The sequence below is a fragment of the Clarias gariepinus genome, chromosome 11, assembly GCF_024256425.1.
Source record: "Clarias gariepinus isolate MV-2021 ecotype Netherlands chromosome 11, CGAR_prim_01v2, whole genome shotgun sequence".
Classification (NCBI taxonomy): Eukaryota; Metazoa; Chordata; class Actinopteri; order Siluriformes; family Clariidae; genus Clarias; species Clarias gariepinus.
Genome location: NC_071110.1, coordinates 13473688 through 13497556, shown reverse-complemented (window position 1 = coordinate 13497556; position 23869 = coordinate 13473688). Strand labels below are relative to the sequence as shown.

Genomic DNA, 23869 nt, shown 5'->3' with positions numbered 1-23869 from the left:
CATTAAATCATTATGCTGTCATTCTAGTCTAGTATACAGTATATCACATTAGCACATACATTAAACAAAAATCATTACACATTACTGTCAGATGAAAACCGTCAAAAAGGGTATTCTTTGTCTTAAATAACATTCCCATCCTCTCCTCCACAATAGGTGCTTTAGTGGTAGGGAACAAAAATCTTGGATTTTTTACTCCTGCCGAGGATCGTGCATGAACTCATCAGAGAGTTCGGAGTGAGGCTTGCGTTTCAGACACGCCAGGATCTGATAAAATGTCTGGCTCAGTCATTGCTCATTATACAAACACTTTCTCAAGGCCCAAGAATGATGAGAATTCAAAATCCAAATACAGCCGTGTGCCCAGATCAGACTGGGTCACAAGCCTGAAATAATAAGCTGCTAAACTTCTGGTTTATAACTTTTTACTTTTATGTCTATCTTGTTAATACCATTTCACAGGTAAATCGAATAGAATCTGAATAGATCAAGCATTATTTATCGTATAATTTCAAGCCTCCTTTATACACCTAATCACACACAGATCGGTAGAAAGCAGATTATGCCATTTAATGCAATTACAAAATATTGCACTAAAATTAAAATCGTGACATAATATTATTATGGACAGTAGACATTTTGGTTAGGGTTAATACTAAAGCTCTCAGTTACTGATCATATGGTTGGGTGTTCAAGTCCCAGGACTGCCATACTGCCACTGTTGGGCCTTGAGCAAGGCACTTAACCCCTTTCTGCTTTAGGTGTTCTGTATCATGGCTGATCTTGCACGGTAAGCCCAGCTGTACAGCGAGTTAAGATATAGTATGTTAAAAATATTTTCTTCTTTGGAGATTTTCCAAGTCCCCTGTGAGTCTTAACACTTAAACACAACAGTCTAACTGTGCTTAATTAAAGGATTAAGAAACAATCTTAATTTATTTTACCAAAAAATGCTTTCAAAAGCAAATATTTGTAATTTACAAATGTCATATCATCCATTAAAAACATTTTTTTATTTTTATTTCAACTCTGATAAATACAAATAAATAGTTCTCAAATAAATAGCTCTAATAGTTTTTAGTTGTCCCTTCAATATATATAGGAACTGGAACTGGAAGTGAGATTTTATCCATAAACCTTTTCCAAAACTAAAAAGTGGTCATATCTCATAGTACTTTAAAAAAAAAATTAAAATATTATTAAACATTTATAAAAAACTTTACTTTCTTACCAAAGTGCGATCACTTTCAAACTTATGTCATACTGAGTGAAAAACCTTTCGTTAAATACACTTTGTGATATGCAGATTACCATAAGTAAAGAAAAAAACAGACCTATTAGCATATTGCACTTGGCCTGGAATGGAATTCAACCCAAGCTTATCTTTAAAATTCATTTTATTTTTTTCCTAAGCTCTTAAAAATAAACGAAACATTAATACTGTATGTACACCAGATTAAATCAATGCACTTATTCTGCCTATTCTAGAATATTTTAAGTAATTACCAAGCCAAGTGAACCTACACTAATTGCAGTATGTTATTGATAATACCAGAATATTTGCAAACTCTCTGGAGTAAAAAAAAGAGCAAAATTACAGCACTTTTACAGGATGTGCTAGATTCCTACAAAGACATACTGTATGAGCACCGTATGACAAGATTCAAGATTCTAATTTGCAAATGCAATGCAGAACAAAATTACGAAAGACAAACCTAGATAACATATGGAAATGCAATGAATAAATAAAGAAATAACTTTGGGAATGTAGCTCAAAGAAGAGCAGTAAACGTCAATAGAGTTCAATAACCGATTGTACTCTCATAAATGTATGATAAAAACCATATTCACTGATGTATTGCATATATACACTTAAAAAACTGCTTGCCCTTTTGCTAAAGAACCTCTGTTTCCTGTGTTTCTTTACAAACATAAGCATGGCAATCACAATGCCTTATTCACCCATGATATAAAATCAACACCACTCGTGTTACTATAATATAGAAGGTTACTAATAATACAAGAAGGATATTCACTGCTGCAAGTAGCTTTTTTAATCTTGAGTAAACCAATTTAAATTATTTACAGGAACGACCAGATCTTCCTAACAGAACATCTCAAACAAGAAAATCAGCAAAAGGAGGTTAACACCACGCCACACACATTTCCCACTTAGGTTAGAAACAAGCAATGCTACAGACAATGCTAGGTGGAATGAAACAACAGCACAGAACATTGTTAACAATCAACCAATTTTGGGACCTGAAAATTCTGTCAATAAATTAAAGTTTTGGGGATTTAGTTATTTTGGTCAGTTCACGAGCCATTCTGCACATTGGGTGATGGATACCCCCAAGCCTGGAGATATGTCCGTCATTTCTATGGCAGTTACTTAAGGGGTCGGGTTGCCAGCTCGGCACCCGACTGTAATTCACACACATTCACTGCTGACAATTTAGAAACGCCAATTAGCCTAACTTGCATGGTCTTTGGACTGTGGAAGCATGGGGAGAATATGCAAACTCCAGGAACACAGAGCAAAAACAGGACTCGAACCCCGACGGTGCAAGCCGACAGTGCTAACCACTACGCCATGGTGTCGACACTTAAAGCCGAACACAAGCTTTAATGAAGTGGAACAAAATCCACTTTTCACTGCAACCCTGATGCCTTAACTTAAAATCAACAAGCTAATGTTATAAAGAACAAGCCTAGTAGACCTATGCTATAAACATGCATGTGTGTGCTTTCCATCTCCACAATTAAAACTGACAAGTTTTAAAAAGCATGCACACATATTGTATAGTACTTGGTCTGGGAAAATTGTATCACTGCATTTTAAGTTTTTAGCGAGAAGTGAAACATGGTATTATATTATTTTTGTGCCCCAGAAGTAGGAAAACGTGGCTACAAAGAAAAATAAAATAAATAAAAAACAGAAAATTCCTTGCTGGAATCATTAATGTGGATAGATTTTGTGCAATAAATGAGCTAAACATGAATTAGCATACAAAAAGATGTCCGTGTTGGTTTTTCAAGTTGTGTTTAATTAAATCATTTGTAGCAAAACTTGCAGCACCATTTAGTGCCAACGGGTTTTAATGTGCCTACACAAACCTCAGCAAAAGGACAAAATGTAGCGGTCACTGAAGAAGAGAAGAGCACTTCATTCCCTCTTTTCTTTCTTTTGCTCCCACGCTCTTTGTAAAACTGAATAATAAATGAACATGCACTGTTTAAGAAGTGCTTTGAAAGAGTGAAGGGCTTAGGGGCCACGAAGGGAGCATGCATGAATCATGCACCATATATAGAGCACCAGTCAGGGCCATGTTCTGAGATAGTGAGACACGAGTTTGACATGTGTGCCTTTCAGACTGCCTGTGTTTTCACGCAGGTTTGCATATTAGTTTTAGAGACCACTCTTGAGAAAGATGTAAGCTTTTCACGGCTGGCCACTCTGCAAGGTAATTATCAACGAAGGCAGTAGCCTGGGTGTGCTTTTAGCCTTAATTATCAATCTCTCAGCACCCAACCCCTCCTTAAGATGGACTGATTGAAGGCCACCAGCTGGCTTCTGCCCTGTAGTTACCATTTTCGTGTCAGAAGGTAAAGAAAGTTCTATAACTGGCTCTGAATTCCGTATTACATTAGTGAAATGAGCACACAATCCTGCGATAAGTGTCTGAAAGGTCAGATCAAATCTGGTCACTGACAGATGCAAGGAAGCACATGGAGAACCTTTTTAGTAATAAAAAGGAAACATCTATAAAAAGTCCATACTTTTAAAACCTTACTTTGTTTTAAAAACCTTTCAGTTGATGAATGAACGTTTGAACCTGAACCATACATACTGGTGCCCTAGAGAACTAAAACTAAGTTTCCCCACAAAATATAAATGCTATCATTATTCTCAAGGATCTTTACTGGAAATGGTGAAAGAACCCTGAAATGTTCTTTATGGAACGAATGTGCTGAAATGTTGTTTATGGTCAAGGAAGTACAAATGTCAACTCCACATCTCCGTATTTATTTGCAAAATCAATCAGTGTCATATCTGCTAATCATTTTCTCAACTCTTAATCAAATTCAGGAATGTCACACCTTCAGACAGATGATAGATGCTGAAATGTAAAGATAGCAACAACACCATTAATAGAATGCACATCACATCGACAGAATGCTTTAGACGTCTGAGACGACAAAGAGCTGTCTCATCATAACTAATGACATCTTAATAATATATTATGCGTGCACTTGTCACGGTCATGAAGGTTGTCAAGATATGTGCATTTGGATATGTTAGCAAGGATATACAACAGTTAATATGCAGAGATTGATTTTTATACATTTTTTAGTGTATTTCACTGATCAAACTTTAAATGAAGTTTCTAACACAGATTTCAAGAAATCCTACATGCTATATCACATTCACACAGTGTAAAATTAAACACTATTAATTGGCCAGTCAGACCAAAGATTAATAAATGATAAAAAAAAGAACAAAAGTCATATTCAATGGTGAAGTAGTAAGAGTAGGTGGAGTAGTATGTATGCTGTCGTTTTTGTGCCAAAAACCTAAATGCAAATCTTCTGTTTTTGGTTACATTATGACAATCTGTTTTTAATTGACTTCTTTCAATGCTCGCCGTGTCCCCTCAATGAGCACGTATTAAACCAAGACATTTTCTTCTGTTGTTGTGTTTATTATTGTATTCATTAGTTTATGTTGTTATTATTTTGATCAGCATACAGTACATGCATGATTCACATTTTATATCTGTAGTAGTTTTACAGCTAGTACTTACAATGAGTGTGTTTTACGTTAGCCCTAATATTCCATTAATAATAGACGAAATAATAGATGAATCAGAAGAAAAACGCATTATGTAAAATGTTTCAGTCGGAAGAGATCCAGCACGACTGGATGGAATTTTCAATCAGAATGAGAGAAATGGTGTAAACCTTTCATTATCCATATTCCTGATCAATACACTCCATGGGAACAACAAAACTCTCGCCCTGCAGTCTTTGCTTTGGACTTTTATTCAAAGCAATCATAATTTAGATAAGATGGGTAGTGTAACCTAACCTTAAAGCTAAAGAAAAATATTTCTTTCTTTTATTATTATTATTATTATTCTTGATCTTTTTCTTATTCCTGTTCTTCTTCTTCTGTTATATTTCTGGCAGATTAAAGGCTTCACAGCAAGCAGAACCACTTTATGCATGTCAAAAAGGTAATATTCTGATTAAATGCTTTGAGCGTGTAAACCCACTTCTTATTGGATCAGCATCCATGTGAACAATTACGTTGGAAACTCTAATCAGAATGATTTCTATCGGATTGAAGAAATGTCCATCAACTATAAGATAAATGTCACCTTACAGCAATTATTATTATTATTATTATTATTATTATTTTTCTTTTACATAGGAAAACTGTAATAAAATTATTTATATAGACATAACGCATGATACAGTAGGTCAATAGAAGAAAACTGAGCCTGATATGCATTTTTAAAAAAGTTATTTCATGTGCAGATTGGTTCGACTGAACCCCCCATATTAGTAAACTTAACACCCGGGAACATATTACAAGAAGTACAGTACATTTATTATGTAGGTTCATCATGTATATCCAATTCATTATACATACACATATAGCAGAGTGTTATTTCAGAGGATATTTCAAACACTATACAATTTCAGAATTATTTTATAATTTCAGATTATTTTAATACTCATTTATCCAGTACCTCTGCATTTGAATACTTTAAAGGAAAAACGCTAGATTTTGGCTTTATTAAAGCTGTACATAATGCAGGCTGGGGATGAAAGAAGGAAAGATTGTTTTCATCAGCTACAATGTTCTGCGCTGGTACACGAGGGATTTGCTTTGTGTGTGCCGCCAGGCGCCAAAGCACTAAATTAAACCAAAGGAGAACTATTCAGCTGGGGTGAAAGGGAGCAGTCAGCAGACTGCAAAGCAGCTCTCATTCAGACTTTCTGATCACTGATCTGATTTCCGACAAGATGGATTTAACCACAGAAACAGCTCAGTTCAGCCGAACAACCATAGGCACGGATTCAAAACAAGCCGACACAATTTTTAAAAATTATTCTGTTAACATTATGTAAAACAACAGCAAAGTATTTATTCCTGATTTAGGAATGTCTTACATGGTTGTATTTGTTGAATAGCTGATTTTTTACTGATAATATAAGTGTTATTGTCCTGGTTCCATAGTTGCCCAAGGGATTTGGTCAAAACAAAATTACCATCAGCTAGATGTAATTATGTTTGCATGAATAAATCAGTTTTTGAAGTCAGATGCTCTAACGGTGAAAGAAAACAGCATCAGCAATAACACAAAGTTCTAATACATTATGCTGTATAAAACCTATATAAATATCAATTACTTCAAATACAATAATAGTACAGCTTCAAATGATTCGTTTACATTAGTACAGAAAATTATTTTTATTAAAAGATTCTGGCACAAATTGGACACTGAAATTAGTTTATGTGTAATAGTGCTACTTTCAGCAAAAAAAAGATAAGCTAGCTATCATCTTTATTCTTAATCCTAAAAATATTAGCTAGCATTCAGCTAGTCATTATGACTTGGTAATGTTGAATGCTACTTATTATGTGTCACAACACTAACTTTGTTTGTTGTATCTAGCAACAAATATACTAGACTAAGAGGTATTAGGTCTCACTTATGCTGCAAGATTTGTTAGATTTGTTGTCTCTTTCAAGTTTAAATTTGTTATAACTTTGGATAAATGTCCACTGATGCTAGCACATACAGTATATTTTATTATACAGTATGTGATGTAGTAGTGAAAATGTTAGCAAGTAGAATGTAGACCTAACTATCACCTAACTATCATCTTTATTCTAAGCTAGCATTCAGCTAGTCATAATGATTTGGTAATTCATGACTAGCTGAATGCTAATCATTAAGTGTCTGATTAAATTAGCTAACTTTGTTGTACGTAGCAACAAAGAGACTAGAGTAAGAGGTATTGGGTCTCATTTATGCTGCAAGATTTGTTAGATTTGTTGTCTCATTTGAGTTTAGATTTGTTAGGACTTTAAATAAACTTACACTGAAGCTATATAAGCAAATATATTAGTATACAGTATGTGATTCAGTAGTGGAAATGTTAGCAAGTGAAATGTAGAAATTTGTTCATTTAAAATGTAAATGGAAAAAGCAAAAGCATTAGATAACAGGACAACATATATAGAAAAAAACAAAAATAAGTAACAAAGTAAATGCACATTGTTGCTTTTGGTTCAGTAGATCTTTCTTTTTTTTACCAGTTTAGCAGTATTTGAAAAAACCTGATACATCTGATTTAGCGGTGAAGAATTAATGACAATGAAATGACAGGGGTTTATGGGAAAGGAAGCATTCACTCACAGCAGGATTGTTAAAATAGAGAGAGCAGAGACTGCAGGTCTTTGCCAGTACTTTGGACAGGTGAAAGAGGGGGGAAGAATGAGTTCTGAAAGGGCCCCAGTTTCAGCTTTCACTCAAGCTAAAAATACAGGCTGTTCACCGGCTCAGCGGCACAAATGCATTTTAAGGATTTCGCTTCAACACCGCCAGACTTTGGATGCTATTTAAGAGCAGGATGTTTGACAGTTAAGATGTATTCCCTGTGGTAATTCCATTACTGTTAATAACTACACTTTACCATTTGGCAGAAAAGTGTTTCCCATCCCTTGTGTGAGATCTCAGTAGAGGCATCAGCATGGCCTATTACCTTTGATCAGTGCTGTATAAAGCTCTAGGCTATACTGTAGCTGTTTGTATCTACAAAATTTTAATGTGCATCAGCAGTAAGAAAGTACTGTATGATCTAACAAACATTTGTTTTTGTTTTTGCACATTTTGATCTTGATATTATGACTATATAAAAAAATGGAAGAAAAAACAAGTTGAGGTCATGTGGATTGATTTTATTCAATTTTACATAAGAATACTAACCCCGATCCTAGCCCTAACAATAACCCTTCATACAAATTAAATGGTGGTATTGTTGTAGACAGGCAAGTACTGCATAAGACCATTTTGGTTTGTGGTATCACAGTCAGAACATGTGTTTTGAGTCATTTTAATGCCTTTTTTCATCCCACACAGGAATTATGCTTTTCATTAGTGTTAACACAGATGGGGTGAAGTCAAGTTGAATCAAGTCGAATCAAGGGCGCCACGGCGGAACACAATCCGATAGCACAGCACAAATGAGGCTGTCTCACAATTTAACCTGAAAAAGCAGTCCCAGTGGCATGAGTGGAATGGAAAAACTGCCCCAGTAGCAACAAAATGAAAAAAGAAAAAAAGATTCCCAATGATCATAATAAAAGCAAAAGGCCCCTATAATGACTATCAGCACCAATAGTATGCCGTTTCTCCAACCAAAAGTTTGCCACGAGTTTGATTACAACAAGCTATAGAAGAGTTAATTAGGGAAATACTTACTGTATGCAAAGCACTGCACATCCAGTAAGTAACCTAGATATACTGCCTGTGAGGTGTATTACATGACCTTATCAAAATAAGATGGACTGAAAGGAGTTAAAGGTTTAAGTGAATTCATTATCTGGCTCCAGTGATCTCTGAGACATTCTGTTAGAGACATTGTGATTCTAGAAAATATAATTGTGTATATGAAACTGTATGCTGCATTATTTTTTTTAATAATTCTATGGTTATTTTTCATGGAAAACTTCTGGTTTGTGCACTTAAATATGGTTTGTCCATGTTCTGGCTGGTTTGTCTCGGATATATGTGGAAACCAGGACAAACCTCCCAATACAAATATTGGTACAGTAAATTTATATTCCTAGTTCTAAAGTTGTAATTGTTGACCTTTGTTCTGACCACCCACAGTGCCGCAACGCATTGATATGCAACACCAAAATCTGACTCTCAGTGGGGACCCAAAGTCTCTTAAATGTAAGAGTTATGGAATGCTCCAACAGAAACGGCACTCTGACCTGACCCAGCATGCTCTGTAAACACTGTGAAACTATATTTCTGTTCTTTTTTTCATTGCCTTTATTTATGCAGACCAAGCAGGGCTTTCGAGCCCCTGTAAAGCATGGCATTTTTTTCCCTGGGAAATAAACCATAAAGGCTCAACTGTGCGTGATGTGGAACATAAATATCCTGCATTTCTGAAGTCATGCAATCTTTCTTGAGATTATAATGATACAATTTATCTTTTGCTATTTGCTGTCCAACAGGCATAATCAGACATTTACTTTTGGAATCTGAAACTGAAAAATTGATTTGGCTCACATGTTTTGCTGAATGATATGGTTATGGAGGCATACCCAAGGCGATAACGGTTATTTGTTTCCAGCTGTTCTGTTTTCAGGTTGGTTCAGGATTATGTTTTCTTCTTATCAGAAAGGAAATAAAAACAAACTCTCACAGTCTTTTATTCGTGCAACGAAATTTCTCAGCCACAGGTGCCCTGCAGTCTCCATCGGATATAAATCAGAGGTAACACAAACCGTCTGAATATATCAGCTTAACTAAAAACATTCCTGTCAAACTGTTTCCAGTTTCAACGTTCGAAGATGTTTTTAAATGTTTTCAGATGTAAATAACCTCTGCTATGGAAATTCCCCTTCCTTCTTTGTCTGTTTTAGAGAAGGAATTTTCCTCAAGGGGCCAGTTACTGAAGAACTGCAGAACATTGCCGTGGATCTGCTCAACTCCAACTGTTTCACACCCACTGAAGCTTGTGACCCTTTGCTGCAATGGGAACAAGATACCCCATAATACCACAAGGCCACCCAACCGCTGTGAGACAGAGATTACCCATAGCAAAATTTTGTTGCTCAGAATGAGCTTTTCCTTGTCTCGTGAGACTGAATTGAGGCCACAGAGGCAACACAAAGTCCACAGCATTGTGACAATCTTCAAGTAAAAAGAATCAGTCAAAAAAGAGATGAAAAATTGGAAAAAAAGAAAACTGGTTGCTTGCTGTATGTAAGGGCTACAAGAACGGGCCAATGCCAGGAAAAGTGGTGGATCACATGAACACTGGGCTTGTGCGCAGGAATACACCCTGGACTCCATTGCAGGGTACAATGCACACATACTGTACATTTACACCTAGGGGAAATTTATCACAGCCAATTCACCTGCAGAAAGAAAACTGGAGGACAAGTGGAGGAAAAGCAAAACTAAACAGGAAAAGCACCCTGAGCTCAGAATCGGCCATAACAATGCAGAAATTACCAAATAATTGTTATTTTATATGTAACAAAAATTTATTCAAGATAAAAGTTACCTCAGGATACACTAGTGCAGGGATACTGAATTAAAATTTTTAAAAAGTCCAGTCAATAAAATGTTCTTTGACCCGAGGTCTTTTTGTGTTAAAATTCAGATCTCTATACAGTATGTATGCAGTCAATGTAATTTAAAATTTCCACATCATTTTAATAATATATATTGTCAATTTTCAATAACTGCGATAAAGATATGGACAGTTTGATTTTTAATGGCCTTACAACTATATTTAATGAATCTTTAGTGATTCTTCATTTGCATGCTGCTGGGCTGTAAATGAATGTGAAAGGACTCTCGTTGCTCTGTCATACTGGTTGCGGTATTCTGCACGCCCGCACCTCGGACTGCTGCGGAATAACGCTTCACATTACTGCTTTTTATTATCGCCACAGCTTTAGAAAATATGAGACAAACTGGTTTTAAACTAAGTAAAAGAAGGAATAAACTTACATTGATCTGTCCATTCATCTTTGAAGGTTCGGTTTTTATAGACTCTTTTCCTTTAAGCCATTGTCTGTCATGCTTTTGTTCCTGTTTCTTCCGCACATTCTGTCTATACAGTACATGGTAAACTGTTGCTTTGATTGATTCTGACGAGTGACGTGTATAGCTACCTCAAGGGAAAAAAGCACCAGATAACTGTGATAATAATTATCCTCATATATCAGGAAAGCATCAGGATCCAGATGAACTGTTACTTGGTCCGGATCCAGACCCGGCATTTAAGGATGTGTGTAAAGTGTTTCCATTTAACAGTTTAACTGGCACATTCAGTGGCTACAATTGTGAAATGACACACAGTTTGTGCTTTAAAGCTTTTACATAGTATTATGTAAAATTACATTACAAATATAAAAAATTTGCAATAGTTAAATATTAATATTTGATTAATTATTAGGAAACTACTGTTATATATCTATTATTTTTCTGATAAGTTGAATGAAACCTTCGACGTGCTGTAAATCAGTAGGGTTTTTAAAAAAAAAAGCCCTGAGCAGTTATTTACAGATGGTTTGGTTTATACGGTCTGTGGTTGATGGGGTTTGGCTGTAGCTTTATTAACTACGGTCAACCGGTCAACTAAGTGCAAACCATAACCACAATTCCAGACAAATCTAAAGCAGCTTTTCTGAACAATTTAAAAACATGAATATGTTCCATAATACATGATTCAACAAGGGGAGGTTTTGGTATGAGGCATGTAAATTGTAAAGGCTCAGTGAAGTGGTGCGTTTAATGACCAAACAGATGACAGACCCAGTCTGGCATTTATAGTTCCTGTGTCATTGTTATACACATGTTTAACAAGGTAGTGCAGTATCATCCACTGTATAGCATCCTGCATGTCTGGACGTGCGCATGAACCCTAAAGAAAAACAGGATTTTCCTAAAATACAGGAAGAAAGGCTTGCATTCCGCTGTTGTCAGTTATACTGAGAATATTTACAACCCGCATTTATGACCAGCTTAATTCCATTTTTCAGAAACCTTTAGTCAAATTATTTTGACTACTTTAACAATATTGATCTTGGTGTATCAGCTTGATCGTGAGTGACCATTAATAAGTAATGACGTGAGAGCAAAGTACTGAATCAACACTTATTGCATTAAAACATCTCATCTAAGTAAAGCTATGCAGACATTAAAAAGAAGAGCTACTGGATAGGATAGGATGGGATAGGATGGGATAGGATGGGATAGGATGGGATAGGATAGGATAGGATAGGATGGGATAGGATGGGATAGGATGGGATAGGATGGGATGGGATGGGATAGGATAGGATAGGATAGGATAGGATAGGATAGGATAGGATAGGATAGGATAGGATAGGATGGGATAGGATGGGATAGGATGGGATGGGATGGGATAGGATAGGATAGGATAGGATAGGATAGGATGGGATAGGATAGGATGGGATAAATCAGAAAACTTTGGTTTCTTGAAGGTCATCGTTTATAGACAGCACTTGTTTTCCCCTATGCAAAGTTAAATACATGCCTGAGACTAACTCCACAGCATGAGAGAAAGGCTGGAAAAAAAGAAAAAACCCTGCCAGTTGACGGATTTCCTCTGTCGCATTCATTATACACACGTCTTTTATTTACTCACCTGCTTCACACTCTCCCTGACCCCAAAGTCAGAAAGAATTACTTATACAGACAGTATACACTGTGGCCAAGTACTGAAAAGGGTTCAGTGGTTCATTTCAGCATGTCTAAACCTGGAGTCAAGTTGGGTTTGGTTACAATAGAGGCTTACTGTAACTACAGCACATACAGTACAGCGGTCCAAAACTCTGAGACCACTTTAGAAAAATTAGGAATGTTTTTTCTCCTCATTTGTAATTAGAAAAAAATTCAAAGATGTGTCTTTAAAAAGAAAAACAAGTAAATGTTTGATATATTAAATATGTATTTTTTATGCAATATGCACTATTTCTAGGTTCCTTTTTCACCATTCTTTTAGTCTTGTCCGATTCCACCCCTTTCCTATCAACAACATCGAACAACACGTCAGAATACGGGCTAACATATGCTTCCTGTGAGTCATCTTTTTGATGTCATGCAGCGTTAGGGGCGCTATCCGCTATACCGCCCGTTCCACTTATGTGAGCTCACACACGCAGATGATTGGCTAGAGTCATTATGGTGCCGATGCGGTAGTGCAAGCATGTAATTCCCCCCGCCCGAGAATAGACAGCCAATCTAGTCTCTAGGCTCTCGGCTACAGATGGCTGTAGCATCACCCTGGAATCACACCTGCGATCTTTGAATGATAAGGTGAAAGCATTTCTATTGCACCACTCTGGAACCGTCTCGGTCAAAACTGCAAAACTGTGATACTGAGCATGCATGTTAAGTGCCGTGTAGAAAAGCTCAGAATTTTCTCATGCCTAATTTCTTCTACTGAAGTGTACGTTCAAGCAAAAGTTTGATCGGAAATGGATTATTTGCCATAAAGCTTCCAGCGCGAGAGCATTAAATAAATAAAAAGGCATACCTAATACTGTTCAAATTCAAATTTAGATAAATAACTTATCTAAATATTTCAAAGATCTTCCATGAAAAATCAGAAGGCTTATATATCTTAACACAATGTATATTTCTAATGAAAATCTAATAAAATATTTTACTTTTCCACATGCAATAACTTATTGTGGCCTTTTATTTTTGTGTTTCACTTGCAATCAGACTACATCATCTCAGTATTTCATGATTTCAGGTATAAACAAATATAATAACTGTGGTAGGATTGGTCAAGAGTGTTTGTGGGAATGGGTGGGACTGTCAAGACGTCCTTTGGGAGCACATACTGTATGCCTGGTCAGGCTTTCCTGCTGCTGCCATTTCTCCGTTAAGAATAGAGACATTTGTTATGTGCATTAATATAAGGAACTCATGCACGTTTCAGTAAGAGTACTCTTCCATTGAATTAACTGCCAAGGTATGTTTAAACCTGGTGCCTTAAAAGTCTGCGTAAATGGTGTGATCATGTGGTTAGGCTGAATTTCTAAATGTGTGGAAATGCTCGTCATAAAGCAATTTTTTTTTTTTTTACAAATCAACAATACTTTTTTGCAAAGTAAAACATTTCTGACATCGCATAAACACCCTCTGTCTACAGAATCACAAATGAAACTTGACCATTGACAAATTTTAGTTCACATAAACCTTTCATACGAAACCACAACTATGTTTGGGCATGAAATAATTCGCCCACAGCCATTTCCTAATTTGAGCATTGGCTGAGCAATAACAATCCCCACAGGCGTCCTCTCCTCCATAGCAGGCTGTGTTGTAGTTATTTCAGACAGAGCCAAGCGAAGGCTCAGTGCAGTGGCTGCTTTGGTCCCTGAAAACAAGGGTTGAGAATCCAAATGGACAGAAATAATGCTTCCTGTGTAACCTTTGGTGCTTTAGATATCCTGCTAGACTTAGACAAATCCCTGCTGGAGCTGGACAGTCGGCACTGAGCTGGCCTGCTGTCTGGCAATCGCCTTTTTGTTTTTTTCTATCTCCCTTTCACTTTTTTTTTTCCTTTTTTTCTTTCTATGTGCCCTTGCAGGTCATTGAACACCATTGGACAGTGCTTCTCTTCCACTCAGCAGGCCTTGCTTTAGTTCACACAGAGAAGTGAGAGAGGGTTGGAGGGAAAGTGAGAAAAAGAGCTGGCCAGGAAAGCCATTTAGGGGAAAGTTGAATTGAGGTAGAGCTTTCGATCCTGGACATACAACAATCACCAGGGGTAAGAAGAACTTTGCGAAAAAGTCCAGGCAAAGAGAATAAAAAGACAAGGACTTTAAGAATAGGGGATCATTACCTCGGAGTGGAACGGTGTAACAAAGTAAGCTGTTCCCTGTACATCTGTGAGGGTATCAAATGTGCGCTTATAAGAGTGCCTTAATTATTCTCCACTTTAGGAAATCCAGGCACATAGATGAGATAACAGTAATGCTAATTAATTACCGCCATTAAGTCTGACTTCAGCTTTATATCAAATGGCAGAAGACTCAACCAATGGCCTTTAATAGTTGAAGCAAGCAAGCTGAATGATGATAAAACAATTACTCCACTAGCAATCATGCTCATTTGCATATCTTCAAAGAAATATGCTAAATCAGAAATCACCGCATCAGCTATTTGCTTTTCTTGGGTGCTTGTTTTAGATGTGTTCAGAGCTGGGAGAAAGCACGACTGTGGATCAACGTGGGGGAAACTCACAATCCATCATCCCCCAATAAGCCCTATCTTATGTGTGTGCATATGCCTAAACTATCTGACCTGAAGGGCTTCCAGAATCATGGTTTCACCTCAAGTTAGGCTACATTTGAAGCAAGGAGGTTAATAAATAAAATAGTAATTTTTTTAAATAGCAATTTTGCAAATATATGCCATGACAAACAAAAGGGAAAGTTAAAGTGCACATACTGCAGTGTACATACAAGAAGCAGAATAATTTCTGTTGCAAGATATAATAAAAATATTGGAATTGTGGGATTATGGATAACCTTGCAAATCAAAAAACGGTCCATAAAACTGTGAAATTTGTTTTTAGCACAAAGACGGGAACAGAAGAACAATTAGTTACTCCTGGTTTCCCTAAAATGTCTGGTCAGGTGTGTAGTTTTTTGGAGATATTGGGATTTAACCGAGACCTGGCAACCCTGTTTATGAAAAAGGCGTAAAGAAGCTTTGTTGCAACAACTGAAATCTTAAAACAAAGAAAATAGAAATCCGGATCTGCATTCTGTTTAGAAATATTAAAAAGATATAAATATCACCATCCAGACACTCTGCATAGCAAACTGCATGCCTATGGGTTGAGCTGTATTGATTTGGTATACAATAACTTCTCTGAAATAACTGGAATTTACTGGCGTACTGAATCCCATCACTGTGCCCACATCTACAAGAGCGTGATTGATTTTTGCCTTAAAAAGACGATCATATGCTGAAAGCTTACAATTACAAACACGTTCTTATGTTACACATTTAAAAAAAACAAGAACCCTACCACACCCATAACAAACTGTTTCTGGAAGTGATTTGCATTGTGTTTCTGTTTCTGGAAGTGTTTTGCATTGTGTGTCGAAGTTGTTTGGAGTGAAGTAAGTCGCAGTAAACCAGCTGGAATATCTGCAGCTATACAAATGAACAGAATGTGAAATTAAATGTATACAGTATATTAAACACTGTTTGGGTTATCCATCTGAGCTGCTGCAGTTAACTTTACTGAATAGTGTAAACCATAAACCATTGTGTAATAGCAGAGGTTAATCTATCATAAGCAATTCCTCTAGAAACCCATTTCCGTGAGCATCCATCTGTCTCGGAGAAAACAAAGCCAGCCATTTTAACAGAAATAGGGGGAATAACTCACCAGGGCTATTTTTTGTGTGATGAGACACAGAGGAGTCACTAGTTATTGGCTAAAAGGACAGCAGCTGAATAGAAGAAGAACCATAGGGAGTTTCTGTCATTGCCATGAACTCTGGTCTATCGTTAAGACCGGACAAAAGGAATGAAAAGAACACAATAAATAAGGTTGAAATATCAAGGTCAATTTCTTTTTCACTCTGTCCTTTGCTTTTCATTTTTTTTTCTTTGCTCAATTAAGAAGCAGCATTAACTCTTCGAGCATCTTGTGTGCATGTTCGTGTGTAGAAAAGGTTTTCCTTTTTTTCTTTTTTACAGAAATGAGATAAGGCATAGCTATAATTATAGTTCTCTATCAATATCGAACAGCTATAAGTGGATGCTTGTTTTGCGCTACTGTCTCCTCGGCCCATAAACCTAGATATTCCCGATAACATAACGCGAGTGAACTAGGCATGAGCGTGCTCTATTAATTCAGCTGGATTTCTTTCTTTTTTTTCTTATAAATAAAAGCTTAATCAGCTAGTTGGAAATGAATCTTTACCAGCCTTGTGGTATGGAATAGAATAATAGTAAGTATTAAAATGCTTTAAAAGTGGTTTACACTACCTGTACACTGACTACACACTGCTTTTGCTTAGTGGGTTAGAAGAAAAAAGACATTTATATTCAGAGAAGCGTGTGTTCCTGCAGCCTGATTAAACTGGCAGTTTTAATGACAGCTACAGCCATTATAGAGTCTCACTTTAAAATTCCCATATGCCACAATGTCATGATTGCGTGTTTCTGTAAAAAATATTTTAAAAAAGAGAGATCCTCCATGTTAATGCAAGCATAACTCCATGTGTGACCAAAAAAGTCCCAGAAGTTGTGCTGTTAATTTATAGCTATAGTTGTATTATAGACAAAAAAAACCTATTTATTACAGATGCCACCCTGAGGAAAAGGGATGTACTGATATTTTTAGAAAGCATTTTTTCATTTTCTGCTACAAGCTTTTATGTAACTAAGGAATAATACATGATAAGGCATGCTTTATTAAAAAAAAAAAAAAAAGTGAGTTGGCCCGATGCAAAAGCAGAGTTACTGTTAAGACCATACTGCTAATCATTTTTAATAACAGCACATCCTGGAACGTTTCATTCCTCCTATACTCCTACATTTTGTATTCATTTACGAATGATGCAATTGATCCTTTGTATAAATAATTAAAAAATACTTTTAATATTGTGTAACGTTCATGAAACAAGTTAATTCATGTTTTAATTTACACTGTAACTGTTATGAACAGTCTTCCTTCACAAAAAAAAAAAGTCACAATTTCACAAAAAGAAACAGAACAACAGCTTTACCTCTGTTAGCTCTGTCATGCTGGAAACTTAGCTAAATAAAAAAGCTAAATAAATTCTCCCGCTGTGCAATCAGGATCGCGATTTCAACAACCCTTCAATATAAACTGTCGAAACTGTCAAAAAGCTGCGGGAACAAAGCTCAGCTTTTCAAAAAGTGGTCCCTGTGATCTCCGGTACAAGTTACACGAGTGATCTCTTTAACATGTTAAACTGACATGACGTATTACAGTATATCTGACAAAACTCATTTTGCGTTCTATACTCGGAGGCTTCCTCTTACACTACAGTGCACCATGCATCAGAACAGTGGTCAGTACTACCAGTAAGTGATAGTATGAGTTAGGTGCAGGCTTAGCAGGGCTGTGAGACAACGGATGCAAGGGGTAAACTTCAAAGACATTAAATTAATGCGGAAACGCTGCATATAAAATCATGCACCGAATCATTAAAATGCAAAAGAGCTTAAGAAGCCTGAATGCTGGAGTGATAAGGATAAGAAAATATCTGTCAATGGAGATCTGCCTTTATTTAACATGATTGTAAAGTGACTGGCAAACCACAGTACGGGTCCATATGTGTGGGATTGTTTGTGTGTGTGTGTGTGTATTTGTGTGTACGTGAACTAAGTTAATTAGAGGGAAGAGTCAGTCATATTTCTAAACACAGCTAAAAAGCACACAGCATGAAAAGTTCCAAAAAGTACCGAAGGACTTAGACAAGGCTGGTCGTTTTTTTCTGTCTTTTCAGCAGTGCGTCTCTGCTTTCAACGGGAAACTATTTCACCCACACAGTGCCGTGACAATGTGCGTTTGTCCAAAACACAGAACTGTTATTTGGGCAAGTCAAGTTCTTTTCGTGTCACAACCAAAGTACGTACTTATTTTCAAAGGCCGGTTCAACAAGCTATCCTTTTATCAATGATAGTGAAGCACGTTTACACATTTTGATGCACAACCATGGAACCAGAACAGAGAAAAAGAGTCAGCATTCCTCAAAGAATCCCCACAAAGCCTCCGTTTCTAATCTCCGACTTTGTGCCAAAACTCTTGCCAGACGAGCCATTGGGGGAAAAATAAAAGGCTATTATGTCACACTGTTGGAAAGAACTTGGAATCACAGTCCACAACTACAGTCTCCAGTCTAAAAAGAATCTTTTTTTTCTGTACTGCATTTAATATTATTTGGAGGAGAAAACCGGAATAAGAGGACTGTGGTATCATCCTCTCAAAACCACTAGGAGCACAGCAGCGCAAGATAAAATGCAATGCCGGCTGGAATTGAATAGGCTTTTTATTACAATCTGTACAATGACTTCAGAGGAATATGATATGTTCTCACTAAGTGGACACCAAAACATACTTATGGGTGCTTTATAGGATTACTGTAACATTAGAGACCGTCATATCATCCATGTTTTCAGACAAATTAGTTAGTAGAGGAGTGTCACGGACGCTAGACTCCCAAGGCAAAGACAACATTGATATCAGGACTGATTACAGAATCAATGCCCATTTACATAGTCAAGGACTTCAGAATATTCAGGAAGCGAGCCATGATACGAGCTAACTTATGTCCTTGACTATGTATTTGAAACTAAAGGAGTGCAACAAAAAAAAAGAGCCATCTGGAGGACCCTAAGGAAGGGTTGGGAAAACAGTTTTAAATGCAGTCTTTCTTCTGCTGCCTGCAAGTCGAATCACACTTGCAATCGAAACCATTAACAAGCTGTCTCTTTCCCTGCAACTGCACCCCATCTCGCGCAACTATGTATAACTAATAGGCTTGTCTTTTTAAAAGAAAAAGGGCAGAGCTAAGCATGTTCTGGCTCCGTTCTGGCTCAGAGTACAGGTAATTTCCAGGCTGGAAAAAATGTAAACAGAGGCCTGAAATGAATCAAGTCGCCACAAATGCTCCCACGCTGTATTGCAAATATTATATTTTTTTTCTAATGAATGTTTAAAAACAAAATTATTAGGATAATTACCATTTTAAAGCTTATTTGAAGACAGAAATACAACAGGAAAAAACATTATTGGGACTAATAAGCCCATTTTTAACTAAAGTTTTTTTCTTTGTTATCATGAGCAGATTTCAAATAGTCAGAATAGGATGAAAAGGATGAGAAAGTCATTGACCTCTCAGCAGAAATCCTTTCGTTAAGATAAAGCAGTTACAAACACATTTCAATCTTATCACTGGTCATATATTGACCATAATCACAGGCTCCTGTTTAAAATGTAAACGATTTTTTTTTTTTAATCTCTGTAAGGTCTAGCAGATATGGCAACTTAACCTTAAAAAAAATAGTCTTATCAGTACGAATCAAATAAAAGCATGCATGTATGTGATGGTCAGGTGTCAAGGTACTGTACATGGGCTACATAGCGCACTTGCAACCTGATGGAAATCATTATAGCCAAATCCTGGAAAACAAGTTATGAACAAAAAAAAAAATCTGACCAGAATGAAGTGTTTCTACTTTTCTGAGATCTACTTTACCAAAATGACATGGTAATATTTTTATTTAGGTTACGAAATTAACTTTTAGAAACTTGCTTTATCCTTCTGTCTGCAAAGATCAATGCCTCAGGAAATGCATTGTCTTGAAATGTCTAAAACAAAGCTTTATCTCGGATCTAAAGGATTTAAACTGTTTAAAAATCTGCGTGTCATTAAACATGACATAAAGTCATTCTTTGATTTCATAAATGTATTGTACAAAATATTTCGGTTGGGTATAGCGAGGTATAAGCCTTGACATTCCTAGCGTATCTTTCAATGGAAGTCAAATGATATCTTTACATACAGTTTTCTTTCGTTTCAAATTTCAGGAAAACCAGACTATAATTTTACTTCTGGTGGGTATACATTTCAAAGAGGGACATATTTTAGTTCAGGAAAGCCTGTAGTTGTCTGAACTATATATAGTAGGGCTTTAAATGTCATAATGTCCTCATGTGCAGAGTTGTTCCCAAGATATAACACACATATAACCATGAATTCCTGAGATGAGTTATTTTTTTATCTTTATATTTAGTCAGATTTAACATTCTATCTGCAAACTGTGAACTTTTTCAGACTTTTCAAACTTTCCTGAGCATTTACCAACAACTTCCTGTAAAGTGATTACATTAATGACTGCATATGACCTGTGCAGGGTGGCACGGTTAGCCTTGCATATCCAGGTTCGATTCCCTCTTCTGCCTCTGTGTGCATGCATGTTCTCCCAGTGCTTGGTGGGTTTCCTCCGGGTTCTCCGGTTTCCTCCCACAGTCCAAAGGGATGCAGATTGGGTTAATTGCCGTTCTCAATTTGCTCTAGTGTGTGAGTGGGTTTGTGAGTGTGTGTATGTGTGTGCGCGCTCTGAGATGGATTGGCACCCCGACTCCTGGGATAGGCTCCCTGTATTCAGGATGAGTGAGTGAGTGATGAAGTGTGGACGATACATCTGCCCAGTTGTTTTTATGTTACACATTCAAAGATTACAGGGACCCAGAACACTACAGTATTGGTAATGGCCTAGGGTTAACCCATTGCCACAGAGCACCCACAGACCCACAGGGTGATCAGCTCCAGGTACTTACCGCCGACGAACTGCACGCCCCCCGCCACGCGGCCCACGGTGCGGGAGATCAGCTCGGACACGCAGCAGCCCATCATCGCCGTGAGCGCCACGAGCAGCAGCAGTCCGCAGCCGGTGCCCGTGATCACCGTGCAGATGCGCCACTCCACGCTCGGGATGCCCTGAAACGAGGCGTAGCGGCCGCACTGCTCCAGCATCACCGTGGCCTGTCTGGCCTCGTCGCGCACCGGGTACGAGCAGCGGCGGAACGTGCCGAAAGACACCGGCTTGTCCATCTGAGACCCGAGCAGCCAGTACGGCATGAAGAAGCCCACGCAGCACGCCGCGGCGCTCAGCAGGGACACGAGTGACCACACCACACCCGCACATGTCAGACTGGAGGCCATGCTCTTCGAGATGATACACACTTCCCAAAGATTCGTTCTGCACAAGAAAACTTCGAGCCTCTTATCTTCTAGCTCTTTATCCACACGCGTTTCTCACCATGGTTCTCTGCGCACTCCGTTCCGTTTCTCTATCACACACACACACACACACACACACACACACACAAAGTTTTCTGGCTTGGACTGAGCATACATATTTCCACAGTGTATACACATTTAGAATTCTCTCATTACTTCATAGCTTAGTGCTGAAAATGAAATATTCAACATCTGGGGGTAAAAAATATATATGCATTTTGTGTGCAATGTATTGGTTATAAAGCACCATAAACAAAAAGACAGCCTATATAAACCTTTAGGACGCACAGGCTCGATCACATACCGACCTGTGCGTTTGCGCGCACTGCACACTGTTACAAGTCGTGCCCAAATATAGCGACATGTATCAGCAACGATCTGCGCAATAAAAATGATTATAGTGATGCTCAAATACCTAGATGATCAAATCCCCCGCTCGTTGTGGCTCAGGTCCAGATCAGCGAGACATATCCCAGAGTCAGAGAGCAAACTTTCGGACACAGCGGTCGTTCCAGGACGTGCGTGGAAAAAGTTCCCTAAAAAAAGTGATCCGGTGTTCACTACTTGCACTAGACAGGGAATCCGAACAGGACCGAGCTGCAGCTCCGGAGTCCAGTCGCGACCACACCGAGATCTCTGCGTCCTGCGCTCCGCTCGCGCTCTCCGCGGAAAGTGAAGGACGAGCGCGTGAGGGGAGACGGCGAATAAGTACGGGCGCGCGCGCGCGCGCGTGAGTGAGCTGGTGTGTGTGCGTGCGCGTGTGCGCGCTTCTCCGCCCAGGAGGATGGGCCAGTTCCCTTGCAAAACACACAGACACACACACATGCACACGCACACACCCACACACGCACACACACCCACACATCCACACCCACACACACATACACACACACACACACACACGCCTACGCGCGCACACACATTAGGGCCTTACATTTTATTAATGCAGTTAGTTAATATTTTGCTAACCCTAAATCTAACTCTAACCTTAATTTTATTAAAGTGTTTTGGCTTATTAAAAAATACAAATGTTTGTTTGTTCTATTTATTATATCTACTGCTTTTCCTTTGTAGGGTGAGAGGGGCTCTGGGGCCTATTCCAGGGGACACCCTAAATGGGGTGCCAACTCATCACTGGGCACACACACACATACACACACACACACACACAACAGAGGAGATTTAAACAGCAATCATTTTACATTTCATTTGGAAACTCACTAAGCATGGGAAGAGCATGCAAACTCTAAACTCCACACACACACACACACACACACACACACCTGAGGCAAGATTTGAAAGCCTGAACCAGTTGTGTTAACCAATAAGCCACCATGCCGACATTTGTTTGTTTCTTTGTTTGTTTACAGAAGTTTTAGAACCCAAACAACTGTTTCTAAAATTTACCCCAGAATGTCAAAAATGTTCTTACATTTTCCCCTAGGTTCCTGCCAAAATATAAAACCACCGCCACACACACCCAACATGGAGTGGTTTATTATTCTACATATCCTACATATCATTGCATTATATTTTTACTAATTTGTGTGTAAAGTAACACTACTCTTACCCCTACCCTGAGAAAACAAAAATAAATCTTTGTATGTTTAATTTCTATTAAATTAAATAGCTTGTTTTTTTCTTGGGGGAAAGAGCATTCCGCACAGTTTAATCATGATGTATTTTTGTCACCACTAGGACATTTTGTCTTTACAAAGAGATAAATAAACCCACACACACATGGTCTAGACACACATTTTATACATCTAACTCATTCGAGAGCAGAAGCTTTTCACTGAATGATGGCTTTTTACTCAGACTAGTGGGCATGATGGCCAGCATAGACCAAAACTAGCAATGATTCCTAATCCATGTGTCATTAGACCAATAGACTCTCCTAGGACGATCTCCAGGACGATTTCCCTGGTTAAGCCAGACCACAAATTTAATTTATAAATAATATTTTGAATTTTTTAAATATGATGACCAATATACACATACAGTATCTATGATACCTCAGTTATTTTATTATACGTTTCAGTTATATTTATTATTAATTAATTATATATGACTTCAAATTCAGATTATACTGTAAATATATAAACAGTATAAAAAATATATAAATTTCCACTACCTCTCAAAAGTTTGGACACACCGTCTAATTCCATGGTCTTTCCTTATGTTATTTCTTTCTACATTGTTAAACAATTCTAAAGGGAACCAAAATATGCAATAATCTCCTTTGAACAGTTGATATTGAGATGTGTC

General features: G+C 37.6%; 1 protein-coding gene across 1 annotated transcript in view; it reads right to left on the bottom strand.

The window, feature by feature from the left end:
• The window catches only part of LOC128532596 (LHFPL tetraspan subfamily member 6 protein), a 53764-nt gene extending 31452 nt beyond the window's left edge, over positions 1 to 22312 (bottom strand). The window contains exons 1-2 of the mRNA XM_053506652.1: positions 22017 to 22312; positions 21139 to 21651 (exon numbers count right to left, since the gene is read on the bottom strand). Coding sequence (XP_053362627.1) covers positions 21139 to 21523 — 385 coding nt within the window. The 5' untranslated portion in view covers positions 21524 to 21651; positions 22017 to 22312. The remainder of the gene's footprint in view (positions 1 to 21138; positions 21652 to 22016) is intronic.
• Positions 22313 to 23869: the final 1557 nt, after the last annotated feature.